This window comes from Leiobunum rupestre, chromosome 2 (assembly GCF_980474605.1).
Source record: "Leiobunum rupestre chromosome 2, qqLeiRupe1.1.hap1, whole genome shotgun sequence".
Lineage (NCBI taxonomy): Eukaryota > Metazoa > Arthropoda > Arachnida > Opiliones > Sclerosomatidae > Leiobunum > Leiobunum rupestre.
The window spans coordinates 80,431,407-80,455,413 of record NC_143385.1 but is presented as its reverse complement, the minus strand read 5'-3'; the positions used below and the strand labels follow the sequence as shown (position 1 = coordinate 80,455,413).

At 35.1% G+C, this 24,007-nt stretch overlaps 1 protein-coding gene and 1 long non-coding RNA gene across 2 annotated transcripts; both read right to left on the bottom strand.

Annotated features, from left to right (window-relative positions):
* Positions 1-5,184: 5,184 nt before the first annotated feature.
* LOC149959190 (uncharacterized) lies at positions 5,185-6,204 on the bottom strand. Its single transcript, XR_016478381.1, has 3 exons — positions 6,108-6,204; positions 5,615-5,903; positions 5,185-5,262 (listed from the first exon to the last, which is right to left on the bottom strand). It is a non-coding gene; the product is annotated as an uncharacterized LOC149959190 (long non-coding RNA).
* Positions 6,205-6,419: 215 nt separating this feature from the next.
* LOC149959189 (uncharacterized) lies at positions 6,420-7,772 on the bottom strand. Its single transcript, XM_090167362.1, has 4 exons — positions 7,725-7,772; positions 6,785-6,991; positions 6,554-6,718; positions 6,420-6,485 (listed from the first exon to the last, which is right to left on the bottom strand). The coding sequence occupies exons 1-4, from the start codon at positions 7,770-7,772 to the stop codon at positions 6,420-6,422; spliced, it is 486 nt and encodes a 161-aa protein (XP_090023488.1).
* Positions 7,773-24,007: the final 16,235 nt, after the last annotated feature.

Below are 24,007 nucleotides of genomic sequence, written 5' to 3'. Positions count from 1 at the left end.
CCGGAAAAATAAAATGCGGAAAATTTTCCAGAAACGTTTCCGGAAAATTTTCCGCAAATCGGAAAAATAAAAATTTTAAACATAAATTACCTTTTAAGGGTTTTTAATGTTTTTAATTTTTTATCGATATAAAATGTCTAATATCAGTAAACATACTACAAAACATTAATAGCGTTACATCGTTAATCAGTTTAAACTAGTCTTGAGGTTTAGTTTTACTTTCAGATTCGAAAAAATTAGGCGAAAATACCGCTTTATTTCAATTTGCAAACAATATATTAGACTAATCATGAAATGAAAATTTTCCGAGCGGGAAATTTTCCAAATTACAACACTACTCTGAATTGTCTTGAAATGAAAGATCACAATAATTATGTTCATTGAAAATCATTTACAATGTGATATTTTTCGTTATTTACCTTGAGAATTCTCACATGAAACTTAAAGCCTTGGTTTTGAAACTCTAGGGAAATAATAATGACCGTTTCTAACAATTGCCAGAGATAAACTGCTTATTTTATTCTTGTTTATAAATAAATAGGTACTCAAATCTTCAAATCCGCATCGCTGAATGATATTTTTAATGATTTCTTTTTTTTTGAGATACACACATCGATGTCGACCAAAGGCTTTAGACACCAGCACACAATAACTGATTAATCAGGGTGATATAAGCGTAACGGCCACGCCAACGGGGGGATACGTAGGTACTCGGGTGGGAACACCCGTGGCGGAAGTATTCCGACCACCTGTTGGGGGATTGGTGGTCGTCCTCACACGGACATCCACAAACTCTGCCTCCCAGACGCTTGGGATTACAGGAGTACACCACTACTCCCGGCTGATTGATTCTACTAAACTAGGTGTAATGTAAATGTTTCGTTACTGGAAATTTCTCCATCGGACTCCATTTAAAAAAAATTATTTATTATCAAAAAAGAGAGAGCGCGCTATGCTTGTTTCGGTAGGTCACGTGCCCGTGTTGGAAATAAAAAAAGTGTTGTTAGCAGATAACGTTTCTCTATTAAAAATGCAAGGATGGTAGTACAGGCTAAAGCTATCCCTCGATGTTCTTATTACGTTAATTAGTTCTTGGTGTTACTAAAGTCACGGTCACACAATATCGTTTAAATACAGTTCTAACGCCGAATTTATCACCAGTTTTATTCAAACAAGGATTCAAACCAACTTACACTGGGTTTCATAGACTATAGGCCTTGGCATATTATCTTAAAAATCATCAACGGGTTTGCGGTTAAAGTCCTACTCCTAGGTTTAGTACAAAGTGGTGCGAGGGGACTTTATTTACACCAGTAGTAACAGTAGAAAGGGCCATAGAAATCGCAGAAGTAACTTGAATGTAGAGCTGTGCAAGGTATTTGTCACTATTTGATTTGACCAAATTATATCTCAAAATTTTAAGTTTACTATTCGCACTGTTATTAATATTCTAGTATACTAAATTAATAATTTGAAAAAATATTACGTTTCCAAGACGTCTCTAACTAAGAATAAAGTATCAATGGACATGATAATTTTAAATATAAGGAACTCGCTTTAATACCCGGCTTCGCCTGGGGTCTTTTTGATTTGTACGTAATAAAAGTACGGTACCATAACAAAACCGTCTTAAGAAAACTTCGTATTTTTATTTCCTTCTGGTGATTCTTCCTAATAACATTTGGGAGAGCTATTAATTCTCGAGTTTTAATTTCCAAATGACTTGTGTTGAGTCCGTTGAAGAGCCCCCAAATGCGACCCCTTCTACCGGTCCGTCAATGTAGAGCCTAGGGAGCGTCCATTAATTACGTGAGGCGATTTTGGCGATTTTTCGACCCCGCTCCCCCTTAGTGAGATGTCCTGATATTTGACTCGTCCCCCTTCCTCCCCTGTAGAGTCTTCAACTGGGATAGTAGCTGTCGGAATTGTATTAGACACTACGTTAATTGGGAGAGCTATTCCGACTTTAAATTTCAATGACCGACTGAAAAATCATTTGAATTCCTTTTACTAATATACATGCGTTTAAATTATACATATTTTTACTTTTTAACAATATAATTTTGACAGCGTTATATTTCCGAATCAATGGTACTAAAGAAAGACTAAACAACAAAGTAGTAAAATTTTCATTAAATGCGCGACATTTTTCAACATCCCCCCCTAATATCACGTGAGATTTTTCAAAATTCATATTTTTAGTGTAAATACGTTAAGGCCCAAACACACGTGCTGTTCACACGCGCCCATTCGCCATGACTTCCATTCTATTCAAGTCACGCGACGTGATTTTCCAGCGAAATTTCGCGCGCGAAGGCTATGTGTGCATCCGCCTTAATTTGCGTTGGATTTATTTATTTATGCGTAAAGGGGTTATTGTGTAGGATTAGGCATATTTCAGTGGAGAATCATGTTTTACTTAATTTTACCCCGTTTTATCACAATTTTACACTGTTTCTTGCGGGGGAAAAAATAAATGTGTTATTTGCCGAAACCCCCCTTCTCCTCCACGTGAGATTGGGTGAGATTCAGCTCGACTTCCTCCCTACCCTGAACGCCTCACGTAATTTATGGACGCTCCACTATGGGTGACTAAGATAAGCCCTTCCCGTCAAAACCTCCAGCTGAGAGGTGAAAGTCCAAAGTCGACTAAAATAAAACTGAAAATTGAATTAGATTAATAACCATGTCAGGTATTTGTAATTTAGCGCGTTTAGTTGGAAATCAGGCCCTGAACATTGATTTAAATTTTCAAAGCTCTAGAGCTGACCGTTCTCGAGTTTTTAGGAACATGACAAACAAATAAATAAATAAAAGGACAAACTTTAAGACTTATAGTTATACATGTAGATGACATGTTATGGAAGAGTTTATTTTTGGTAGAAAAGCGAAATTTTCTAGAGCTATTTTGTGCCATAAATTTGTGTAGTTAGTTTTCGAGAAACCGGTCATAGGACATGGCCTTTGTACAAAAATTATTGTAGTATATGATTAGAGGTAAATAATGAATAGCTCTTAGTCAAATTAAGTGTGATAAAATGGTGATACATGCTGAAAAGTCAGCACTGAACTGTGATATTTTACCATAAGCCTATCATTAGGTCCCCCAAGTAGATGTCTAACATAGGGCCCCTTGTTAACGGCATGGTCCGTGTGATAAGAAAATTAACGTACGACAGTAGATTGTAAGTCCCTTTTAACATATAAAATCCAAGATGGCAGCCGATAGCTTTGAACAGTGCTTATGTCCCCCCCCCCTTTTGCATTAACTGGTTTGGAGTTTTGTCCTTGTGGATACACCCTTGTTTGAAATGTGGTTACACCCATATTCACCTTGATTGTTCGAGATACCCTGATTAACCACACCCCTTCACCAATGATAGGTGGCTCCACCTCTTGGATTACGTCTTAACTGTAGAGATAGACTAAAACTTTACCAAGATGGCCGCCAAAATTACGTAAAAATTTTCAAAAAAACCGCCCACAGCCTTGGGAAAAACATGTTTTGGTTTGATCCTCAATTTGACCTTTTTAATGAAGATGACCTTTGACCACAACCCTTAAGTCTCAGTCTATCACCCAAACAAGTTTGGACACGATCGAGCAAGATTGGACCGAGATATCAGCACTCATGTCTGACCCCCACCGATAAAAAAAATTATTTCCGCTTATTTAAAAGTATAATTATCTTAATTACGAGATAGCGAAACAAATTCTTAACCTTCGCTTTATAGCCTTGGGAAGATTAGCCACACCCAATCACGTTATATACAATGTAACCTTGTTGACTTAAATTTATTTACTTTGGAAGATATAACGGTTTTTACATTTGCAATTGAAATGTATAATTTTACCCAAGTAGGATAGCTTGTTGGTTTTCAATAGTAAAATAATATATTCTAAAAAAACATAATCAATAAAAATTTCAAAAACAATTATTTTAAAATAAATAAAAATAATGAACTTTCTTTTTTTTAAATTAAAAATAGCAGCATTGTGAATGTTTTTCTGCTAGTGAGCAAGCTCCAATCTTTTGACCAAGTTTATTAAAATTTAACAATATTCCCTTCAGGGATACTTATCAATTCCTTAATACAATTAAGGTTAGTTGATTATCTCAATTCTTAAGAAAACTAGTTTAGAAATTTAATTAATAAAAGATGCAATTATAATTTGTTTTTAAAATGATCTAGCACAAATAGAGGTCGGCGTTTCTTTATTCATTATCCACACAAGTAGATAATTTTTCAAAAAGTCGTTAAACTCTAATCTGGTTTTTTTCAAACAATTATAGCATATTCCGTATTCAAAGTTAAATTATTTGATAAAAAATAGCCTTCTTTTAATCAAAAAGTTTATAAACTAATAAATATAATCAAATTTATTTGTTTTCCGAACATGTTGTTTATAATTATCCACAGGAATATTGTTTAAATACGCATAAACTGACGAAAAAAATATAGAATTTCAAAATAACAATTGATTCAGTAGCGGCGCTTAGGTTTTTTCACAGGTGGGCTAATTATTTTGTGGCCCCTAAGAATTTTGTGGCCCTTACAACCATGGAGTGTAGCTTCACTCCATTTTACAAATTTAGTAACCCCTTATACATATTTCAGGAAGCGAGAAGAGGTCGTTTTCTTGTTGCGGCTCTCGTCGGGTTTACTGGACCCCTATATGACCTTGTATCCGACCTGGAGGCGACACATACATGCCCGCGGTATTTCCATAAATCTCCTTTCTTTTCTTTCTATTGTCCATTGACCTTTCTCTCAATTTCCGCTCCCTTCCTCCCGAATCTATCTGTTTATGGTCTACTATCTTATTGAGTAAACAAATTGATTTTGAAAGGCAATAAAACAAATTTCTAGAGATAAAGAAAATTCATAAATTAAAATATGTGGCCTCTTAATTATAAATATGTGGCCCCTTTAATATAAATTTGTGGCCCCTTTAATATAAATATGTGGCCCCTCTCAGAAATGCAGGGGGGCTAAAGCCCACTTCAGCCCACCCTTAGCGCCGCTACTGAATTGATTATTATAATTTATTTTTCTGATTAAGTGATTTTTACTCATCCCGCTTCCACCAAGACTTTAACGACATAATGGCAGTGACGGTGTCGGCCTGCAGACCTCCCCCTTTAGGACTGATAAGATCCGTGCCGGCCGAAGATGTTCTTTCTACTGAAACCGATGTTGCCGGTATCACCAGGTAATCTTTCGCCATTGACGACACTGCCGGGTAAATCAGTTCGTTATCCTGAAATGAGGATACCATTATTATTACTTGGCATCGCTAAGGGGATGGTGAAACGTTAAATTCACCTGATTTTCATCTACAAATTGATATAAGAATTACCAAAGTTATGTTTACAGCCACTCATGGAATAAACTTCATTTCTCAATAATTTCAAATTCCTAGGTAGGCTTGTTGAAGCCAGTGAATCTTATTTGGTTTATAATATCCAAAGCGAAAAGAACATTACACGAGAATTTAAGAAATTAAAAATTTAGTTATATCGATAAAAATCAATTTGGTTAGGGTTATTTTGGCGTTTCTCCGTCACTTAAAGCGCATATTAGAAAATATGGTGAAGTCTCTTAGCACTTACTCTCCACCACTTAAGAACATTGGTTTTTGGTGGTATAGGAGCTCATCCTTAAAAAATTTCAATAGCTCTGATCCACGGGCCGATTTCACGGAACGCTTTGGGTAGAACGCAAATATTCCATTACATTCCTCATTGGCTGAGTTTAAAGTTGAGGGTCCTGAAGTTGAGGGTCCCGAACTCTTTTCGTAATGTGTATTGAATACACTTAGAACCATTGCCTTAATTATTTTCATTTTCGATTTTCCATAGTTCTTTTCAATGAAATCCAATTTTAAAGTAGGATCTAGAGCTAAAATAAAGTTCTTTCATAAGTAGGCTTGAGTTGGACTTGAACCTAAATCATTTCAACCCAACCCGAAATTGTCGACCCATTAATAAAGGGTTCAAAATCTTTCCCTGGTTTGTTTATAAGCAGAAATTGGTTTGACGCCTTCTAAACGACTTCGAAGCTTAAGAACTCAGCGTTATAAGAAACCTCTAAATAGTATCGTACCGATAGCAATCCAAAATCCTTCGATATTTGACAATTCCTTATAAGTCTCTAGTTTCGATCTCGCAATCAAACACGCTTTCTCCAAAAGTGGGTCCAAAGTCGGATGGTTGACCGAGGAAAAAAATTCGTTGCAACATCGAAATCCTAAAAAACAATGGAGATTCTATAAATGCTAAACCTTGTACTGAGAATTCTAAGTCACCGCCACAGTCCACGTCACCACCACAGTCCCAAGTCACCTAGCAATTTTTAAGGCTAAATTACCGGCAATTTTTTTACCTTTAACAAAACTAGGAGTCTATCCAATGTTTCCTACTCTGGTTCTGTCAAAGCAAACTTCCTAATTTCCTTGTCAGTTTGAATCATTGATTGCAAAGACTAAATAAAAGAAAATTTAACTACTACTCGTAAACCTGAAACTGTGTTCTTTGTATTTATCTAATGACCTGTTTCAACGGAACTGCCCGAGAAAGCATAGCGTAAGTGGAATTCCACCACGTCTTAACGTCAAGAACAACCTTCAGGTCATTGATACCGAACGCCACGTTAAGTTGTGATAGCTGATCTTCGCGCAGACCCGATAATCTAATTTTGGTGACCACGGCTCTGATCTAATTACATAGTAACTGAATTAATTTCAATAAACGCTTCTTTCAATATGAAGAAAAAATTAGTACTTTGGTCATAGTATTCCCAATGTTGCAGTCTGTACTGGTACACACATCACTAGAATTATCTATATATTCTTCGACAGTCTCGAAGCTAGGTTGCGATTTAAGGTGTTTTAACAAATCTTGCACTGCCAAATTAAGAATGTGGCCGAAGCATCGAATATGCGTTTGAGAATTATATCGAATTCCCAACTCGCCACTAATTTTATCAAGCTAAATGTATCGTTACTTGAAGCATTGTCCATCGTAATGGCAAGGACCTTCGTGAACGTAAAGATTTCAATAAAAATGTATTTAGGGTATTATATGGTATTAAAATCAACTTATAACAGTTTAGCGCGGGCCTTTGTATCAAACTTTTGTTCCAGGGAAACAAAAGCGTCACAGATATTTTCCCTGTGTGTCGTACTGGAAAATGAATAAACCCCATCAATTGGTTGTTGATCTGAAAATTATTGTCGATCCAATGCCTAGTGACGCCGAGAAACGGAATTCTGTTGTCTGAAGTCCAATGGAATTTGACCCACAATAGTCTGAAAATATTTGATTTATCAGTTTAAATATGTGTTGTCGATCAGTGGAATCATGAGGGAGAGCTGGGGTAAGTAAAGAAAAGTGTCACCCTCGGCGAACCTTTGCGAGGACGGCACTCCTCGAAATAAAAATATCTTATATAAATTGGTAACACCTTCCGTATTACCGCACCGGGTGTCAGCAATTGTAATTACGCAACTGGGGTCTTTGGTTAGTTTCAGGGTTGCCAGGGGAAATTAGGGGACTCGTGGACCTAAAATTTATGTTGAAAAGTAGATGTCTTACTTTTTAATTTATTTGGTTGCCACCTCCGGACCAGAATCCTGGTTATTTCACTGGTTTAGTGACTCAGGCTCGCACATTTAAACTTTTTCAAATTTAGCTAAGCGATATGTATTATGTAATTATTTACTTTTGTCTTCAATTCAACCGTTTGACTACTAGCCTGCTGCTGTTTCATCTACAGGCTTTTTATCTTAAGCAAAAATCTAATTAATGTTTTTGACTCGGAATCGATCTATTCCTTAAGTAAGTGGTTGAATATTTTCCTTCCTTGTTACAACCATACAATTGAAACTCACTCCCCCCCCCCTTCGTTATGACGTCTGTTCCGTCGATTTTCCTGCAATTTTCCTGCAATTCTGTTAAGCTTAAACTAAGACGTCGGAACAGGTGATATTTAGACATAGGTCCATTGGGGTAAGAAAATATTTACCCACTGACTTTGGGACAAATGCCTTCTATATTGTTAATATGGATTTTGACAATCAAACTTAATTTAAAATTTTGAGAATGCTTCAGTATTTACGAGTGCAATATCGTCGCCGTAAGCAATAGTAAACCACAATTTTGCTTGCAAATGTTTGATAATTTTTGACGTGCCACTGAATGTGAAGCCCATTTTCTTGGGCCCTGAGTCTTGGTGCGTCGTTCGGCAGGGGCTCCAGTTTACCTCGTTTCGACGTAAAGCCACCATCTCCGGCTCCTTCTCTGAGGAGTTTACTTTGACGGCAATAGCTTATCGACAGGGGTGGGGTTTAAACCAGGGACCGCTATCAAGGAGGCACCTTCGATTTGGAGAACAAATCATGGAATTTAGGCTAAAGAAAGTACCAAATATCCACGGTACACCACTAAAGACTACTAGCTCTCAATAGATATAAAACGGTTTCTCGACATATCATTCCGATAAGGTACTTAATGTAAGATATTTTTAACTGCAGTTTCTTATCGATATGACTAGAAAACTTGTGACTTATCTGGACTAGAAAACTAAATTAACAAGATTAGTAAATAATTACTGAATTTGCAAATGGTACATTCAAAACTTAAACAATTCAGTAATTATTGCTATATTGAAAAATATTATTACGCATATAGGTAAATTCATTTAAAATGTACACTTCAGAGTATTTACAAAAAAAACCTGTGCCTCTATTCGGTACCTCCGGTTACAGGATCGAAAAACCGGAAACACAAAAATAAAGTTATACCGACGCTCGCATCCATGTCGGTTACTGAACGTACCACGAGAACCGAGTCCCCCAAAAAGACGTATATCCCCATTCGAAAGCGCAACGAAATACCTATAGCCCTAGAATATGAATTACCTTGCATTTTTCAACTACTTTTGTGACTCGCTTTCGTAGTTCGCTAAGAGGTTCGTCCTTAAAGCTTTGGCAGATTGCGCTACTGATTCTGCGATATCAGTATTTCTTGGGTTTATAGATCTTAGCAGAGCTTTAAACGCCGGGTGTTCAACCACAGTAAAAGGTTGGTCTGTTTCAACTACCCAACGTCTTAAGCAATTATTTGCATTGCCAATGGCTACTTTACTCGCCTACGCGAATAGCAAGAATTCAGAAAATTAGTTTTAATAATTTTTTAATTTTATTATTTTATGTTTTACCTTCGAAATAGTCAAGTCGCCGATTAAATCCGCGTGCTTTTTTACAAAATGGTATTTGAGGTTGCTAGTTCCTTGATATTTACCACCACCGTAAATTTTATAGTTCCCCCTGTATTGATAAATTACGTAATGTAACAACTACAAATTTCATAGGTGTCAGAAGTGCGTGAACACGAAACCAGAAAAAGGAATTTTGATACTTCGTATCGCAATATTTGCAGTGAATCATATCGCCTACGACATTGTAATGTCCCCACACTTTGCTTCGCGCACATCGTTTCCTCTCGGTGTTACAATTTTCCTCTAATTCACTCTCCATTACGTTAATTACTGCTGATGTATCAATAACCACGGTCGACAATACTGGTGGACCTATATTCACGGTAGCTAACAAATAACTACTAAAGTAATATTCAAACTGCTTGGAAGTAAACGACTTTTTTCAAACACAAGTCAGATTATTCACTAGTCAATCAGCCGTATTCTGCATGACCCCCTAGGCAAGAGAGGAACCGCCCTCTTGCTTAAGAAGCTCCGGTTGGCTGAAATACACAGGAAACAGTTCTCCCTCCCCCCCATTCAAGCCTTCTTGCTTTGGCCCTTCTATTGGTTTATCACACGTCATTACTATGACGCAAAGATGATATAGATAGTTCAGTTTAGCTTACGGCAGTTCACTCATAGACTATTTAATATGGCCTGGACTAAGCAATAACTTAATAGTCTGGTTATTTTCAGCTCCCAGCTTAGTGGCCTGCCATCTATTTGTGACCCTCATTATTTATCTACATTCAGTTCGCCATCTATTTGTAACCCTTAAAAATAAATATCATTTTATTCGCCATCTATTTGTGACCCTCACAAATTATCTACATTTAGTTCGCCATCTATTTGTAATCCCTAAAAATAAATATCATTTTATTCGCCATCTATTTGTTATTGTTAAAAATAATTAAAAAGTTAAATAATTATAAATAACTATTTTTTGTTAGAATTAATTATAACTTAAAATAAAAATTTAAGTCTTTTTTATTACATACAAATTATTTAAACAAATATTGATCGTAAAACATAACCTCTTAAGGTTTAAGAATTACTTAACCTCTTTTAATAATGTAGAATTAACATGCAATAATGGTGGTAATATTTTCAATTTGCTATTTATTTAATCCAATTAAATCGTGGTAATACAATAATTAACAAACAAAAAAAAACATTACAATACACATAATCAATTTGTAGTATGTTGTAACAATTAATGGCATAATTTTGTCTATATGTTAAAATAAAAACATCCTCTTTTGTTGGTTTTGATTATTTGTATAACAAGCTAAAAAATTAAGGTAATGGGACCTAAGAAGGTTAAGGCAGAGCCTTTTCTTGTGAAAAGATGGAGGAACGAAACTTTTCAGAATTTCAACAACATATAGGATTATAGGTGTATTACATATCTTAATTAAGAAACCTCTGGTTAATAAAAGCATGCTGGGAGGAATTTAGAAACTTCTCTCGTTACCTCTGTAAAAATTATGTTATATATCTTATCAAGGTGCTCTGAACACCCAGCACAAATTATGGATCGAAATAACCGATGCATTGGCTCTCAAGATAGGAATCCCTCTGACATCCGCCAGAAGTTTAATACTTTAAAATCTAGTGTCCGGGCTAGAGCCGCATCAATCAATGCGAAAATCAAACAAACTGGCGGAGGATCGGCATTTGATTTGCCAGAACTCACCCCATTGGAAGAGAGGTAAAACTCTAATTGCAGAGGTGTCATTTGCCGGAATACAAGCAGCTTCTGGAAGTACAGAGTAATTATTCATATTTGTAACGTACTTTCTAAAAAAAACCGCGTATTACATTCCACATATTAAAGCCACTATATATCAATTTAAATACAATGGTAAAAGCTGAATAAAATGGTTAACTGAATAATTGAAAATGAGGAAAAGATAAAAACAATTGCACGTCATACAAATTAAATACAGCCCAAACATTAACATGCAAAAATAAGCAAAGTCAAAATATTTAAATACAGGCACTACACATGTAAAGCACTAATAATTACAAATTTAAATGTTTTTTAAGGAACGCTCCAGAGACCTTCTAGTTGTGGATGAAATAGCCCTGTAATTGATAAATAATTACCAATAAATTGAATTATTCGTATAAACCTTAGCTATTATACATTTTTAGAGATGGCCAATCAACTAAAGAAAATGGCGGCGATAGCAATCCTTTTCAGATGCTATTTAATTCTGTGGCACGACATCACAAGTAGAATTTCCAATTGTTATCAATTTGGACTTGTTGTTCATAGTAATAAGAATGTTGTTATGGGTTTCGATGATGGTCAAAGCGTTCAAAGCTCTACACATAGCTTCCAAGAGCATGACGAAGCCAGTACCACCCTAATTGTAGCTGTTCAGAGTGCTCGGCCAGAAGTGGTATCAAAAAACATCTACAGGTAAAATATATAACATGAGTATGAATAATATTTGCAAAAAAAAGGGCAATACCTGGTGTGGAGATGGTTTTATAATATCCACTACGAGACTGATTTGAGAATGCGTTCCTCAAATCAGTTTCTGGCTGCTTGGCCGTCATCAGTCGTAGGCAGGGAAACTTCCACTTGAAGCTCAACCCTATTGTTCTTATACGTCCGCCTTCAAGGAAACGTTCTCTCCCGTTTAAGGAGAGAATTGGTGATGCCCTGGACGGTTTCGCATCTGAGGAAAAAAACTTGCGGTTGAAATTGCAGAGTTGAAGGAAACTCAGCAAGAAATAAGGGACACTTTGATTTGAGTAGCTGATACCTCGGAAAGGAATGCTTCAGCTCTTGAAGTAGTGGCCGACGGTTGCAAAAGCTTCCCGCTGATGCCCAAGGCTGGTGGCTTGTGAAGAGCGAAAGACGGAAGCAATAAGCCAGCTATTGCTAGCAGCCACTGCTGGTAAATTGCAGCCACCTGTTATGGTAGATTAGTCGTTAAATTAATTTCTACGGTTATGATGCCCGAGGGTTTAGGCCCGAACCCAATTTCACTAAAAAAACGCGCCATTATTTCTACCTCCAGGGCTGTGTGGAAATGAAATAACTCACATGCGTTTTTATTCATAAAAATGTTAAATAAAATTGGACGATACCTTTAGTGTGCGATACAGAGGTTTACAAGCTGTTGTCTCTTCTATAAATTTCATTTTATTCTAAGCCTAACGCTGTAACGCAGCTAGAGCGGTGACAGCAGCAACAGCTCCGGGAAGCGCCATAGTGAAAAATGATAACAAAATGGCGGAACAAGCGCCGGAAGTCAAAATGTTACGTAACACTCATGACGTAACCACAGCCAATAGAAAAGCAAAGGCAAGAGAATTCCCGCCAAACATTTCAGCCAACCGGAGCTTCTTAAGCAAGAGGGCGGTTCCTCTCTTGCCTAGGGGTCATGTAGAATACGGCTGAATATATCTTTTATTGAAAGCTCCGTCAAAAAAAAAAACATTTGAACAACGTAAGCCTTCCCTTATCTGAAAATAATTAACCGTGAGCCAAATAATAATTTTGATGTTTGACAATATTAGACTATTGGCGTATGTGCAATTATATATTGTTTCATTTAAAACTCAATGTTATTGTTTAAATAATATCTTTTTTAGTCTATTTTTAATGACTAATGTTTAGTTACATTTGTCAGTATAATAGTTCTGATTGAATTAATTTATTTGAAAAACAGCTTCGCTCTCTTAATCATAGATAAAAGGTTAACCTATCGCCGACCTCTAAGCACAAAGCGTACTCATAAGATTTTAGTTAATCTAAATAAGAATAAGATAAGATAATCGAATATATAAAAAAAGATTTATTACATTTTATACACAGTTTTTATTTCTTAGATCGAGGATAAATACATACCGAGCTAAATTCGGTTTCTACACAATCTCTTGAACGTCTTCTGTTCACATGTTTAGGAAATATTGATAATGCATCCGATGCAATTCTCACTGATAAACAACTGCCTTGTCTAAAAACAACAGGTTGATAGTGGTGTCGACATTCTTTATTCCAGGAATAGTATAGGAGTCCACAATAAGTTTCTAACGATTCCGTATATCCAAAACAATAAGGGCAACAAATAAAACCATCTTTTAGCACTTTAACAAAACATCTTTCCAACAAAATTTTGCAAGAAGTTTCTTCCACTATATAAAACGAAATAATAATTAGAAAATATAATTAAAAATAAAAATTACTAAATAACATACTTGTAACTACAAAATTGTGAAAAAAAAACAAAAAAAAAACAGTATTTTCTTAGTAATCAACTTGCTAACACTGTGAATATATTTCTAATGACTGATTAAAGGTAAAATTCTCAAGTTTTATACAAATGCTAGATGTTTAAATATCAATATTATCATAAATTATAAGGCTGAACGTTTTTTAAGTACTATAAAATAATATGTCGAGGTAAAAAATTGATCATAATATAGTATATTTAAAATTACTTTTAGAAATAATTTATCAAAAAATGTATATCCCATAATTATAATCAACCTTGTATCTAAATAGTAAACATTGATTATAATACAATATTCTCTTAAAAACTTGAAAAAAAGAGTGATTTCAAATTTTAAAACAAAATTGACTAAACTCATTTTTAAATTATAAACGTAACTTTGCATATATTAAAATATTATTATTTAGAGGTGTGCAAATACCATTTTTTGGGGATCGAATCGAATATCAAATATTTTTTTCAAAGCATGGCAAATACCAAATCGAATATTTATAACGCCGAATAATTTGGTCGAATATTTTTAGGGCAAAAATTTAGGCCAGTTAACTGATCAAATACCAAATAGTATTTCGAATATCAATTTATTCGACGTATTTGGTTTTCAAATAGCCAAATAGTTTGCATATTTGTCAAAAAAAGTAATAGCGATACTGTATATAATGTTATTTATCCAAATGAGTTTCCTGATCGTAACCTACAAAAATATAGTGCTTATCCACTTATCATACATATTTTAATTGGGTTCCATGGCAAAATAATAATAATAATAATTAACTAGGCTAATACCCTAGGTACTACTCCAGGACCAAGTCTTCTAGCGACTTTTAACCTTTAGTAACTACTAACTACAATTAAAATCACACATGCTATATACTTCATAGTTTGCAAACACTTAATTAAATTTTAAGTTTTTAAATATATGTAAAACGCGAAGGAGCAGATCTTTTGTTACAAATTCAAAAATTGCATTTATATTAATTTTAAATCAATAATTATTAATTTAGTTAACTCAAAATTTCTAAACAGAAAAATCCATAAAGTTACTTATTTCAACTTTTCTCCCGGTTTTTAGTTTTGTTTTGGACTCAAATTTAGTTTTACTTTGCTATTCTAGAAAATTCCATAACCACGGCCCACTGCGCATGCGTTCGCGTTCTCTCCCCAGAACGCGAGCGCATGCGCAGTGGGCCGTGCCATAACAAAAGAGTACACGCGAGTAATCTAGCCAATAGGCGCTAGAATAAACAGCTTCTGCCTTTCGCTAAGAAGTTTTAAAACAAACGGTATGGATAATGGACGTGCAAGCTACTCTTTATATGGTCCTTGGCGCTGCGGACTAAAGAGAGGTGCCAGAAATAAGGACTAGTTCGGAAATTTCACTGCGTTCTCCTGGGATGGCCTTGAAACTCAACAAATTAGAAAAAGACCCGCGGTTATTCGACCAGTTTGCAAACTATTTGAAAATACCAAATACTTTTTCCCTATCTTTTCGAATATTCGACTATTTGATCAAAAAATTCGATTATTCGCGTACTTTTCCAAGCGCTATTCGATTCGACGAATCGAATATTCGATTTGGTATTCGATCGAATTATTTGATCTGACCAAATATTTTGCACACCCCTAATATTTTTGGTATATGCGTATCCTTTTGCATAAAAAAATACGGCGTTGTCCGATAAAAAATTATAACTAAGGTTAATCAAAAGGGACGGTAGTCCCTATGCAAGGTCCGGGTATAGAGTAGAGCACCTACCCGAGCACTTGCTATATTATCTCGAGCCAAAATGAAGCCGATTTTACCCCCTCGTATCTCAAAAACTATAGGTCGTATCAAAACCAGTGATCTATCGTTTGAAAGGTTACAGGAACGTGACAAACATATACGAATTCCATCTAACAGGGTTGAGGCGACGTTTCGTAGTAATGGGGCAAAGTAAGGCTTAATTTTTCTTCTTCTTATTCTTCTTCTTCTTTTAACAAACAGGTTATTGTCCCCGTTTTACGCTTTAGAGTGCAGTAAAATTTGATATCAACCCATAAGAAGTCTGATTACCGAAATTCAAGACCTACCAAACTATTATGACAACGCTGAAAGAAATTTACGATCGCTTTCAGACTTCTTAAACGCGATTTGAGTCTCTTCGTGAAATACAGGGAAATCTTTCAAGATTAAGAAAGAAATTACATTATCGATGAAGTTCCTCGCCTCGTAGAGAATAAAGACCGACACTGTTACTAAAAGCATCAGCCTGTGGTCCGACAATATAGATCCACGATGAGGGTACGAATAGTGTTCGTAAATGGAAGTAATTCCCTGAACGATTGTATTAGGGCTGGTCCCAATTTATACCTGTACATGTTGGATATCGATATCGTAATGAGGTTCCGAAATTATAAAGTTTCCTTTACGTCCTGCAGCAAGCGTTCCTGAAAATTTCGCTCACCGAAAAAAACCCGAAAGCCGTACGCTTCTTATGGTTAGCTGATGACAATGACGGAAGTTTGAAAGGCGTCACTAATACTATTTGTACTAACTCGCAGTTCAATCTTACTCGCCGCGACAATAAGATATTGCACGAAAAATTGCCAAGAAATATATTTGGACTAAGGATTTGGACGTTTCAATATACGTGGACGATCTTAATTTTCGGGGGTCAAAACGATGATAATAATAAATAATTATAATAAATAAATAATCAGCTAGGCTAATACCCAAGGCACCACCTTAGGCCTAAGTCATCATGCGACGTTTGAAGCCCTAAATTCAGGTCGCCGGGTTACAATGCGTAGGAGGGTGGTGGCAAGCCCTGCATGCCATGTGATCGAGCCAACAGCTCCCTCCACTAACTATTACCGTTAACCTAGAGAGGTTTTTATGGAAGGGGAAACTGAAGAACTCGGGGGAAAACCCCTTAAACCAGTGGGGAGAGAACTTGCAAACTCAACGCGGAAGGAGTTGTTCCGAGTTTTCACCCAGTGCCACAAGCTGGGATCGAACCCGGCTCCTCTCGCTGCGAGGCGAAAGTGCTAACCACTCCGCCACCCCACCTACGCTATTGAAAAATGGAAGGAAACCGAAATGGCTGATACGACCGCAATTCTCATCCCAACGACTCTTAAGGTAAAGTCGAAAAGATGGAAAAGTTCAGCAAAACGGCAGAACCGATCAAACAAGGAATCATGTAGGCAGCTGACAAAATATTTCAACCCAGATGGATTTATATCTGCATTCACGATTAGGATAAAAAATCTTTTTACTCGATTTATGGAAATCGAAAAAAGATTGCAATGAAAGAACTCATCGAAAGGTGACAAAAAGGTGCGCTGAGATCGAGGGGCTAAACACTCTTAGAAAGTCTGTACACCGTATTACGCTTAGATTAGCACTGCCAAAGGCAGGGACTTGAAAGATTACGCGTAATCCCATTAGTAAAGTCAAAGGTACGGCTCTGTACACCGATTACGCGGAGTTATCAGCCCCTCGGCTGAGATCCCTAAAGTACAAAACAAACGGATTCCACGATTCTACGGTGATGAGAGGCATCAGTAAACTATGGTTATTTCCGACAAAGCGAACACATTTAAAAGAGCCAATAAGGATTTGTAAGTTTTCTGAAAAAATATAGAGTTAAAATAAGTTCCAAATTTTTTTTAGCTCAAAATGAATAAAATGCCAATTTACAGTACATTAATAGAGATGACTCCCTGGTGGCGCTGATTCTACTAAAGGGTGGTCTGCTCTACAAAATATTTCCTAAAAAAGGTCTTTGGAAAAGCCCTGTTGACCTTTGAAGAAATACTAACTATTCTCAATGAGGCAGAGGCGGTAATTAACTTTCGACCACTGACGTACGAATTATCCGAGCTAGCTCACTTCCTAATAGGAGGTCCGCTAACGTGCTTGCCAAATAAACATTGCAAATATCTGTCTAATGAAGTGACGCGTAACGTTATAGCAATTCGTTGGCGACATCGACCAAGTTTAATGCGACAGTTCTGAAAGAGGTGGCGAAAGGGGTACCTTTTGAAGCTAAAGACCACGCACACGAATAAAACCACCTTTGATCCAGAATTCAAACCAGGTGATATCGTCATAATATCCGATTCAAACCAGCCTAGAGGTGGGCAAAACAGATAAATTAACTACCAAAATATCGATTAACCATAAAAAATGCGGTTAACTATTTATTTATAGATATTATCCATGGATAGAAAGGGATTTAACATGCAGAAAATAATTTTATTTTTAGAATAATCGTCGGTTGTGGATAAAAAAAAGATAAAGTGATTAATTCTTATCCAAACGCCGACCTCTAAACCAGCCTAGCCTCTATGGAAGTTAGACACATCTCCAGGACGGGATGAGCACTTACGCAATTGTCGTCTACGAACGGAAGGTGCAGCAATCGTGACAAGAGCCGTCAACATATTGTGTCCGCTTGAGAAGTATTAAACAGTTGTCGCGGGAGAATGTAAAAATGCATACAGCTGTTACGAACGAAAAGCCACTCATTTTTACATGACTTAACGTAATTCGGTTTTTTCTTGTTCATTAAAGAGCGAAGGGTTTGTAAATTAAAAATTCAAAATTACCGTGACAGTTTTAAAAATCGCGCTAAATATCATAACGTCGAACATTTCGCCTAGTATAAAAAGGTCGTTTCTATCGAGAAAATCATACCATCAACGCTCTTAAAAACATAAAAGTAAATATATCAATCTTTTTATATTTTGGAACTCCTGACCTAAAAATTATACAACCAAGAATAAATAGTCCTTTTTATAAAGTAACATTGGCCTTCTTATTTGGATGTTGAAACCGTCACGACGGTGAGCGTTAACGAAAAAAATAACCAAACCCAACCGCACCAACCGCAAATTTATCCGTTAACGCTCACCGTCAGACGGTGGTTTTGCCAACCTTTAAACTGCCAAAACGGTTTTTCGACTTTGCTCCGGTAACGCGTTTTGGACTTTGCCCGGTAACGCGTTCGCAGCCCACACACACACACACCCAGATAGAGACGATGATTGTAAAACCCCTCCTAGGGGACATAGTCACATTACTATTACTAAAAAGCATATATCTACGACATGAGAAAGACATTGTAAAATATAAAAAGGATATTCTTAAATATGGTGGTGGGGTGGCGGAGCGTTTAGCACTTTGGCCTCGCAGCAAGTTCGATCCCAGCTTGTGGCACTGGGCGACAGCTCGGAACCACTCCTTCTGCGTTGAGTTTGCAAGTAACCTCCCCACGGGTTTAAGGGGTTTTCCCACTAGTTCCTCGGTTTCGCCTTTCTATAAAAATTGAAGAGGTTAACGGTAATAGTTAGTGTAGGGGGCGTATCGGGCTTTCCACCACCCTCATACGCATTGTAACCCGGCCCCCTGTTTAAGGCATTAAAAGTCGCTAGATGACTTGGGCCTAAGGTGGTGCTTTGGGTATTAGCCTAGCTGATTATTATTATTATTAATATACTGAAATTTGACAATGATATTCTCATATACTAAAGGATAAATGAACTAAAAACCACTTTGTGTACAATAAATGGTTTTTTAATGAAACATTTTACTGTACACCAAGTGGTTTTTAGTATATTTATCCTTTCATATGCATACGTACAAGTGCCGTATAATTATAAACAATTAGATTTAAATTAGGTTTTAATTTAAGTATCATATAATATCAAGATATTTTGGAATATTATAATGATAAGAGTAGGTTGAAATATTATAATGATAAGAGTAGGTTGAAATATTATATTGATAAGAGTAGGTTGAAATATTATATTGATAAGAGTAGGTTGAAATATTATATTGATAAGAGTACGTGGAAATATTATATTGATAAGAGTAGGTTGAAATATTATATTGATAAGAGTAGGTTGAAATATTATATTGATAAGAGTACGTTGAAATATTATATTGATAAGAGTAGTTTGAAATATTATATTGATAAGAGTAGGTTCAAATATTATATTGATAAGAGTAGGTTCAAATATTATATTGATAAGAGTAGGTTGAAATATTATATTGATAAGAGTATTTGGAACTATCATAATGATATTCTGAAATATCACATTGATATTCTGTAATATCACATTGATATTCTGAAACATCACATTGATATTCGGAAATATCACATTGATATTCTGAAATATCACATTGATATTCTGAAATATCACATTGATATTCTGAAATATCACATTGATATTCTGAAATATCACGTTGATATTCTGAAATATCACATTGATATTCTGAAATATCACATTGATATTCTGAAACATCACATTGATATTCGGAAATATCACATTGATATTCTGAAATATCACATTGATATTCTGAAATATCACATTGATATTCTGAAATATGTTAAGGATAACATAAAAACGATAAAGATTTTATGAAATATAATAAAGAAATTGTGAAATAAGGATATTATAAAAAGGAGGAAAAACAACAGTATCCAACAAATTTATAGTTTTGATTAGAAAGTTACAATATTGTGCTAATATGACTCATTCGGTTTAAGGGTGCCCTAATAGGCGCTTAATAAAATCCCAAAAATAAATTAAATTAAAGTAAACATTTTAACTACTCAGAAGATTACGTAATTCAAAATGTCGACCTTTCAACAGGAGACCGCAAAAGGCGTGATCCCTATTTTCTCAATGCATGTTTTTCAGGACTTGCTGGAAGAGAACCAGTCGCCAATAATTAACATCGGCATTTTTGAGGAAATTAATTTGTTGAAACAGAAGTATGGACGATGCCTAAGGTGGTGCCTTGGGTATTAACCTAGCTAGCTGATTTTAACAGCCTCTTAGTTTTGCACACAGACACGAATATTTAGTCGTTTCTATTATTGGTCTGAAAAACATTCGTTATTTTATTAACTACATAGAGTTGTTGAGGTAGCACATTCAAGTACGGAACTAGCGCTTCGTAGAATTAGTTTTAGCATAAGTAACATAATGATAATAATTATGATACTAGCTCTCACTTGGACTAACACTCGAGCTGAGTATCGTGTTATCGTAGTTGGTAGTATTATATTTCGCTTTCAGCACATTTAAACACTAGGGCGCTCAATGCTGATAACATAATAATAATATCATATGGAAACTAAATTAAAATGAAACCGTTGAAACTAAATATACCAAAATATTATAGCCTGCAATATGAAAATCGTCTATATATCAATTACCTAACTAACCCATTGTACAATATTTCCCAAAAACCTGAAATAAGTACCGTATAATTTGAATACGGGCGGAGCGGTGGTTTTGGACAGCAGCTGAACGTGTCACAAAATATCAAATCAGCTTTTAAAAAATCCATTTAATCGTAAGAATTATAAATTATAAATATTTTAAGTTATTCTATGACTGTCAATGAATCTGTTGAGGTAATCAAAGTCGGGGCTTTATTAAGATTTATGATTTTATATTAATATTTATCTCAACTTTTGAAATGTGAAAATTATTTACTATGACCGAACACTGCTATCACATTATATATATATATATATATATATATATATATATATATATATATATATATATATATGCCAATTTAACAAGTTATAAAACCAAAATAATACCTCTCCTCGTACGAATGCGAGCTCATCGCACTTCGCCCAATGACAAGTCTAAAATGCATATATATATATATATATATATATATATATATATATTTATATATGCCAATTTAACAAGTTATAAAACCAAAATAATACCTCTCCTCGTACGAATGCGAGCTCATCGCACTTCGCCCAATGACAAGTCTAAAATGCACTCACTATAAAAAAAATGTATAACAGCGGTAAACTGTAATGTTATGAATATTACGGAAACGTTTTATCCGTTTTATTCCTTTCTTAATGTAAAGATAACAATATTCACTGTTCACATCCTCGAAATGAAAATTTAAAATAATATTTGGCGTGGTATTGCCGGGGACAATAAATGAGAGTCGCCACTTAGAAACAAAAAAAATGTACAACTGAAGGCAAATATTTAAATAAATTTGCATATAAACAGGTTGTTTTTTATAAATTTATAAAAACCATCCCTCAAAACAAGTAATTATATGTTAACATATATTACAAACAAGTAAATGGACCATTATAAATATAATTCCATTAATATTTATTAAACTCAAGACGAGCAAGTTTACGCAATTTGAGCAGCAAGTAAAACACTCGAGTTTATTTTTCGCTTACATTCAATCGGTTCCAATTCCTTAATTTATCTACGGTGTAATCAGCTTCGGTGGTTCAATGGTTAAACATATGCCTGACGTACAGGTGACCCGGGTTCTAATCCCAACGGACGCTATTGACCTTGACCGTAAACATTCGGTGGTGGCCCCGCCATTTGGGTGTACCCATGAGAACCCATGCTTTTATTACGTTCATGTGTAAGTATCTGCACCTAATGTCGAATGAATGTTATTCACGTTAGCATGCCATTGGAGAATGGCAGCGAAAGCGAAAGAGAGATCAATCGGTCGGCCAATTCCTGTACGTCATTTGGAACATATTTACGAAGAAATTGAATCTAAGGTTAATGTAAAATAACAATAAAATAATTATTATTGTTATGAATATTATTATGACGTAATGCGCAAACTGCGGGAGTTTCAAACGACGAACTTAGAAAGATAGTTGCAAGTTGACTTGGTCGATTAGAAACTAAGGTTGTTGATATTTTCTAGTTAATTGAACGACGAGCTTTCTGAAAATGTAACTCATTTAACGTAATATTATCATTAATTTCTTTACAATTAAAATTGAATTTACGTTCAGACAGGATTTGTCTCCCGCGATACTGTTCTATGGTATATTTTCTGGTAGCCCCTATCCCACCGCTATTACGCAATCATAGGAAATAGAGATTTGTTTCTTCACCAAATGTGTTCTTTCAACAATTGCGAAATATTTTTGTTTGTTAACAAAGTTATCGGCTTATTTTAATTACTCTTATTGATCAAAGTAATTTATGATTTTATTATTATATATAATTTTTATATTAATGCATTTTGTTTAGTGTTTTCTTATTTGATCAAAATATTAGGCCTGGCACAATGTCTCACGCTTTACCTAAGAACTAGAGCTAAATGGCTGGATAACATGGGCCAACAACTTGCAAGATTTTTGAGCGCTCCAAAATGTGTTCACTTCATTTCAATAACGACTGCAACGAACACAACAGTTAACCTCTTCACTCAATTAATTATTATCATCGCTTGAAGAAAAATCCCATTCCCTATTTATTTGGTACTAACATTAAGAAAAGGAATCACAGTTCAATTGTAAGTTTCTGAAAAAATAAAGTTAGCAAACAGCAGCCTTAATACACACAATCCTAAGGATTTGTGTGTATTAGTTTCACGTACAGTGTAGCCGTGGCCGATGCCGATGCCGATGCCGCCGTGTCGCGCATATCTCTTCAACGGTTAGGGCTAGAAGAGTCAATGATATCTCGTTCGAATGTACATACATCGCCATTGATAGCCTTTCATAAAGTTTTCATATCGAAGCAGAAGACGTTGGGCATTTGCCCAATTTTCCATTTTCGGTAGTTTGGCTTTGTGTGGTTGATATTTTGTTAAAAATTAAGTCCGGTATCGTTAAAAAAAATATTTTTGGATAGGTTTGGATTCAGCGGAACTATCCCTTCGGCTATATCAGTAAATATTAATGTTAAGAATGGTTTTCGGGGTAATTTAAGTCACCCCAATGTTCGTGGTTTTATATTTCCGCCTGAAAGTCGACATAACGTTCCTTAATTTAAGTCCGATTTTCATGAAAGTTATATTTTTGAATAGCTGTGGTTTCCATATAACCTAAAATTGCAATTACGTTGCTTAATTTAATTCAAAGTAAGTTTTTTTGGGCGTAAGTATGATCAGAAGTAAAAAATAAGAGTGACACTGATCGAAGGAAACTTCGATGCTTTCAAAATATGACTAGAAGTAACAAATAAGTGTAAATACAATTATCTGAGGCCGTGGATATATATTGGTTGTGATACCGGCGTTGCAGGTTGCTGTGAATAGCTCAAACAAACTTAACACATTATAAGGATTGTGTGTATTCTGACCATCGTACGTCTTGTTTAGGATGAGACGGATGATTTAGGAGAGCCATCTTCAAAAATTTCAGTCGTCACGAAGGTGGTCATGAACTGCATTTCAATACAAACTGACTATGAAAAAAACTCTAATGTTAATCTAAAAGGTAAAATATTGAATTTTTTTTAAATTGAAACATTTTAAATTTAAATTTTTGTATTGTTCAGAAATTAAGGAGAACGTAAAACATGTATTTATTTATATTCTCTTGATTTATTATTTTATTTTAATTATTTATTTATTATTTTATTTTATTTATTTATTTATTATTTTATTTTATTTATTTATTTATTATTTTATTTTAATTATTTATTTATTATTTTATTTTATTTATTTATTTATTATTT

Excerpts from the sequence above, each read along its gene's own strand:
- LOC149959189 (XM_090167362.1), bottom strand. The coding sequence starts at position 7,772 with ATGAAACAGCAGCAGGCTAGTAGTCAAACGGTTGAATTGAAGACAAAA. Across the intron at positions 6,992-7,724 it reads CGGTTGAATTGAAGACAAAA|CTTGATAAAATTAGTGGCGA; the intron begins GTAAATAATTAC and ends CGATACATTTAG. Across the intron at positions 6,486-6,553 it reads GGGCAGTTCCGTTGAAACAG|TCTTTGCAATCAATGATTCA; the intron begins GTCATTAGATAA and ends TCTTTTATTTAG.